At 37.8% G+C, this 6,094-nt stretch overlaps 1 protein-coding gene across 2 annotated transcripts; it reads right to left on the bottom strand.

Annotated features, from left to right (window-relative positions):
• Positions 1-8: 8 nt before the first annotated feature.
• Positions 9-5,131, bottom strand: LOC135336447 (gamma-aminobutyric acid type B receptor subunit 2-like). Of its 2 annotated transcripts, none has more exons than XM_064532244.1 (16): positions 4,696-5,131; positions 4,392-4,538; positions 4,028-4,189; positions 3,640-3,756; positions 3,517-3,582; positions 3,230-3,418; positions 2,990-3,098; positions 2,856-2,944; positions 2,193-2,361; positions 1,990-2,134; positions 1,791-1,947; positions 1,649-1,734; positions 1,373-1,550; positions 986-1,315; positions 652-825; positions 9-321 (listed from the first exon to the last, which is right to left on the bottom strand). In XM_064532244.1, the coding sequence occupies exons 1-16, from the start codon at positions 4,963-4,965 to the stop codon at positions 160-162; spliced, it is 2,550 nt and encodes an 849-aa protein (XP_064388314.1). In that variant the 5' UTR covers positions 4,966-5,131; the 3' UTR covers positions 9-159. The 2 variants fall into 2 exon arrangements, with proteins under 2 accessions (XP_064388314.1, XP_064388315.1); XM_064532245.1 differs by having other exon boundaries at positions 1,791-1,917; positions 4,696-5,130.
• Between the last annotated feature and the right edge of the window lie 963 nt (positions 5,132-6,094).

The following is a 6,094-nucleotide window of genomic DNA, read 5'->3' on the forward strand; positions in this document are numbered from 1 at the left end:
CTGATGTATTCAAAGAGAAGTTGATCAACGTATTATTATGGTGTGTATATACAGATCAATATAATGAACAATCATCTAGTAAATAATGTAATGGAAGAACAAAATGTTCAATCAATTCAAACTATACATCTACAACTAAAATTAAAAGTCCCTTTTTGACTACACTCGATGACCGATATGAAATGTGGAGCCATCGTCTGCCCAGCTTATTTCCAGCGTCCCTTCCAACTCGTCGTCCTCGGAGTGTTCCTCACCGTGGTCATGACGACAGAAAGTGGTAGTCACGTTGCGATTCCTGTCAGATCTCTCCCTCTGACGCTTCTGTATGCAGGGCAAAATAAATGTCATCATTCAGTGTAGCATGCAGTGCATGCATATAATTATAGTAGTCTATGCTATAATACCAATTGGTTTCAAAACAGGTACATTCTTTCAACGTAAGAGATAAACTGAGTATACCAAACGTTCTAATTGGCCAAAATTCTTCAACACGTTTATTGGTTCCTATACCATGGCAATAGGTACCGTATAATATATAGCGGGGGGACCTGGTATATTTCGAGGGTATAAATGTTCGAGAAAGTTTACACCCTCAAAATATACCCGCTCTACAGTATAGTAAACAGTTGTTTCAAAGTGCACTTGAAAAACCTCAGTAATCGTTTGTTCCAGCTTCTTCACTCTGGCCTTCAACTCTTGGCATTCTTTGCAGTCTGATCTCGCAGCGTCATTCACAAAGATGGTTGAGAGTGGAGCTACTTTGCCAAGGGGGTCATTTACGCTGAAGATGTGGTTACCATCTGGATCTCGATACAAGTTCAACATCTTACAGAAAAAAGTATGCATGCATTCATCACAATGTGGCTATATAAAATATACTGTTCAGTAAAATTTTTCTATTTGTCCTAATGAAAATTCCTGGTCAGACCAACCAGTGAATCTCACAATTTTATCCCAAATTAACATTTTTGCACACAAAATGTACCTTGGGAATGAATACCAGCCCCTGCATTATCATTGTCACCAGCACGACAGATGTAGCCACAACAACAGGGTAAGTGTTGACTCTATTTCTCAAGGTAAAAGTTGCAATTAATTGGATTAAAGAGCCGAAACTTGCAAGGTAGACAATTGCTGCAATGTACTTGGCATCATTTAATCCTTTGATTTGAACCTTTCTTGTCTTGATGGCCATAAATAGAGCACAGATTTGTAAAATTACAGCTGTTCCATATATAATGGCCGTGGTAACTGTTCGCAAGTTGGGCACTCGAATGCAACTGTAAAATTCGTATTGTGTGTCAATTTTTCGTTCCTGCATGGATAATTTATACATGTACAATTATATAGGAATCATCCATGCACAGCATACCCCAACAAGCCCTCTCGGCTGGTCCTGATCAAGTTTTCTCTCCAACTCGTATCCTGGAGCAGCTATCTCCACACCGAAGTACACGAGGAGTACAATTATCTCCAGAGAAAACAGCAGAAGAACGAACGTGACGAGTTGGCAGTCTGTAATAGCTCTCTTCTTAGCAGAGTCTGGATTTCTGCATGCAAATATGAAAAATTGATTGCTTGATTGTTCAATACGTAAGTGACTCTGTTCTATCGATCTACATGTACGTATATTACTCTCGAAGCTTGCCTGAAAATGTAATAGATTCTCCAGAGTTTGGCAACAATGGTACCCATGAGTAGAAAATAGCCACTTCCCAGAAACCCAATTTGAAACTGAAAATATGACACACAGTATATACATGTGAAAAGACGAAAGGTAAACCACTTACGAAACAAGATGTAAGTACTACATCTGTGTTTGTTGAGGGAATAAGATACCAGTACACTGAAATATAGATGAATAGACATCCGATGATTATCAGGTAATTGAGATTGGGACTTGTTAGTCGAACAACCCTGAAAGTAAACCATGCACGTATACAGTAACTATGATTGGTATGAGCAGATTGTAATTGATAATAAACCCACTTTGTTTTCCTGTAGGCATAATTGAATACACAACAGACTAGTGTTGAGATGATACCAGCAGTTGCGAATAAATAATAAACAACAGCTAATGGAGTGGACACGGTAACTATCACACTGACAAGTTTGCCATCATATGGAATTCCATCTATACAAAACGAGATGAATTATAACAGAAATGAAGATTCACCAAACATTTTTCCTACCTGGCCATATGGTTTTATTGTCATAAAGTGTCAATTCACTCTGCACGTAGGATCCTATAGTAACAGCATTCAAGTTACTCCATTGTGACTCTTCAGTTTGATATTGTGTCACCAGTATCTCAATGTCATCAGTCAATCGCTCCCCGCCATTGGTAAATCTCACATGACCCTGCAAGCAGCCACCTCCATGTAATCAGGATTGCATGCAAAGATCAATGATATGTAACGATAATAATATAGCACTGAGGGAAATCTGTCTTTAATAGTGGCCATTGGTCAAACAAACAATGGTTGTAATAAAAAGAGGTGGCCTTTAAGACTTTAGTGTCATGATTCAACCTGGCTTAGACAATTAGTTTAATGTACGTAGATCATAATTATAACCGTTAGTAGGACAGTTTCGTAGGACAGTTTCGTAGGTGAACATTTTCGTTAATGGGCTCAAAAGCCCTCAGAATAATTTTCGTGGGAGGTTGTGTGGCCAGTTATAATTTCGCGGTAACTGCTCAGTCCTCAAAAAACGCGAAATGTTTGCACTTCATGAATATTTCCTGCTATACTTATGGTTATGGTCTTACAAAATGAATCCTTATGAATGGTTGAAATGATGTTATTGTACAGTCATGCATAAAATTTGTTTATTGTTTATTATAATCCACTTACTGTTTTTCCAATGAAGTCAGTTTCTTGAATATTATTGTACAACTGATCCATTTGAGAGTCTTGATAAGTGCAGTTGATATCACCAAACTCTGGATGGAATTTGAATATTTGGAGCACAATTAAACTTTTGGTACCTGTCACGGTTTTGTTGAGTGCCAAAGCAAGTGTCCAGACAGCATCATAGCAATACTTAGCCTGTGATCCGCGAGTAAAGTTAGAGATATCAGCATCCTCAGAAATATTCTGGGAAAAACACACAAAGATTTTAAAATTACCACGTATTAAGCTAGTGGATGACTTACTGTGATGTATGTATATAGCTAGCTATATATCTCTCAAGGTATATATATAAAGAGTAATCTCACTTTGATTACCTGCTGTTTACGAACAACGTAATCTTGATTTAGTTGCAGTCCAAGTGAATGGCTCAGCACATCAGCTCGTTGATTAGAAGAGCAGCCGTAACGTCCATCCTCTGATTGTGATGATACCCACCAGTTGCTGTTTTGCTCACTAACCAATACAAACTCATGTTTGGGATACTTTACACTTTGCTTGAATGCCTGTATTCACAATGGGAAGGATCTATAGTTACCGGAGGAACTAATCAGTATCATGATCTATATACTCAGGGCGATATTCACGACTACTATATTTGTACCTGACAAAGCAAGTGTCGAGTCATTACCGAAGACATCACCAGTATGAATATCCTTACATCAGAGTCCTGTATTTATTTATAAAGTCATGATTATGACAGTAACGAGCGCAGGAAAGATCTTACAAATATATCTTTGCCACAGCTCCCAATCACTTTCAGCGAGTCTCCTTGGAGATCAATAGTTGTGACAGAGAAGGTAATGTTCAGGTCCATAACTTCCTCCTTCAACTCTTTAATAATCTATAAATATCATGCATGCACATTATTTTAGCATTCTTCAGTGGTCAAAGCATTTAGCCCCCTCGATTATAAATTATTTTTCTATTTATTAGTATTAACGACCGGTCCATACAAAATAGATTCATTCATATTTGTATACACTTCCTTTTGTATTAGCGAGGAAGCGCATGCGAAGGTGTATGGCTATAATTATAAGGAAAAGGGTCATACCACTAAACAACAGCTATATTATAGCCTCACGTTAATACTGCTGCTCATAGTTTCAACATACTGGTGTGTATTCTTGCTTGTTCTCCACCATGAGAGCCACTTTTGTCCATTCATAAGAGGCTATGATGCTAACAAGAGCAGGTACAAGCACTAACTTAGAGGGATGAGTTCTGAACACATTCAAATCTCTTGCATCACTTTGTACAGTCTGAGAGCACAGTATCTGCACAACATAATTATTTGTGGTTCGATATCGTGCCCAGAGACTATAATAATGACAAGCAATAATGGAGATTGTACAAAACTTTCGTTCGAGACACACAAATTAAGTTAATACAGGAAACCTATAGCTATATATAGTTGCCTCTATATAATTATTATATAATTGCATACATGCATGGGCATGCATATAACAATTTCCATACCTCAGGGACATTGAAGTGATTGCCCACATAAGACGAAACAAGTGATGTGCTGGTGCAACCTGCAGTGATCAAGCCAAGTTTCTTACAGCTATCTGGTCTGCCATCCAGTTGTGTGAAGGTCTTGTCCACCAAGTCACTTCCAGAGCACTGCATTGAAATAATAATTGTCTCAGTCCCTGTGTATATGTGTAGTCAACCTGCCACTAGAAGAGCAGCTAGCATATATATATATATAATTATAACATATGTACTGCACTATACAGTTATACACAGTTTACATTATATAAAGACATTCATTATTTACACCAGAATAAGTCAGAGTGTAGTGAAGGGAATATCCACTCAAAATGTCTGAGCGATTATTGATGATGTCGAGAGACAATCTCACAGCTGCAAGTACTGAGCTATTCTCAAGTGAACCTCCAACCAATAATCCAAAGTAAAGGGAACCAATGTCAGGATCAGGAGAAACCGTTGGATAAACTGGTAAATAATTATTTTGCCCTTCAGTGCTTCCACCACAGATGAGAGTGAGAGTTACACACAGCAGCGAAAATAAACTTGAACTAAGCATAGTAGTCAATAGAAATGAACAGCTATATATAGCCTATAGATCTATCAGTTAAATCTCTGCTCACTTGTTAGCAGGCTGAAATGCTACAGTAAGTTCTGTCTCAATTATTGTGTGCAATCCATGCAAACTTATACTAAATGCATGCAAGCACCTTGTTTTCCCTTGTGCGGGAAGTTACAATAAACATTCAAATAACGATCATCATGGATAGTCTTAGATTTACCATAATTATATAGTTTGGGAATAACCATATCTATGTATAGTATCTATACTGTCAATTTGTAAGCAGATCAATAGATCTAACTCACATGCACTTGTAGGACCAGAAAGCCAGAAAATCAGAAAAAGCGGAAGTGAAGGGTAAATGAGTGGGCGTAGCATGGCAATGCATTCCAAGGTTAACCCTTGACTTGCGCATACACATGTAGGACCGGAAAGACAGAAATCAGAAAAGGCGGAAGTGAAAGGTAAATGAGTGGGCGTAGCAGGGCAATGCATTCCAAGGTTAACCCTTGACTTTGCACAGATGTAATGAGATATGCTCTTGCCTGATCACTCTACTAGTCTATGTAAGTAAATAGAAAGCTGGCCAGCCTAGTTTTAAGTAGTAGACTCTCTATTGTCTGCAGTATAGACTTAATATAATAGCTAGCTACTTGCACATGTCTGCAGTAGACTCTAGCTATAGCTACATGCACAATGACTGAATTAATTATGTCTGTACACTGAGCTAGATTTAGTATGAATTTAACATTATCATTTTTAATTCAGCCAGTCACCTAACTCCTACTTATACTCCCCAATTTATTGTCCAGAGGTTATTTGGCTCTATACTGAAACACGCCGAGCCACTTTTCTGACTTTTTGAGAGCCATGATTATAGAACGGGAACTGAAATAATTATGTTCAATCCTGGTCTATATACAAGCAATTAAGTATATCAGCCAATAAGTTATGTTGATATACTCAAGTTACTTTAATCGACTGGAACTTGCTGAGCAACTTTTCTGACTTTCCGAGAGCAGTGATTCATTAACAGGAACCCAGAAAAATAATATATTCAGTGCTGGTCTAAACATGCATGCAGATATCAGCCAGTATGTTGAAGTTTACAATTCTGAGGTTACTT

This window comes from Halichondria panicea, chromosome 5 (genome assembly GCF_963675165.1).
Source record: "Halichondria panicea chromosome 5, odHalPani1.1, whole genome shotgun sequence".
NCBI classification, from domain to species: domain Eukaryota; kingdom Metazoa; phylum Porifera; class Demospongiae; order Suberitida; family Halichondriidae; genus Halichondria; species Halichondria panicea.

Excerpts from the sequence above, each read along its gene's own strand:
- LOC135336447 (XM_064532244.1), bottom strand. The coding sequence starts at position 4,965 with ATGCTTAGTTCAAGTTTATTTTCGCTGCTGTGTGTAACTCTCACTCTC. Across the intron at positions 1,948-1,989 it reads TATGCCTACAGGAAAACAAA|TTACTGTATACGTGCATGGT; the intron begins GTGGGTTTATTA and ends TACCAATCATAG. Across the intron at positions 322-651 it reads TGGAACAAACGATTACTGAG|AAGCGTCAGAGGGAGAGATC; the intron begins GTTTTTCAAGTG and ends CCCTGCATACAG.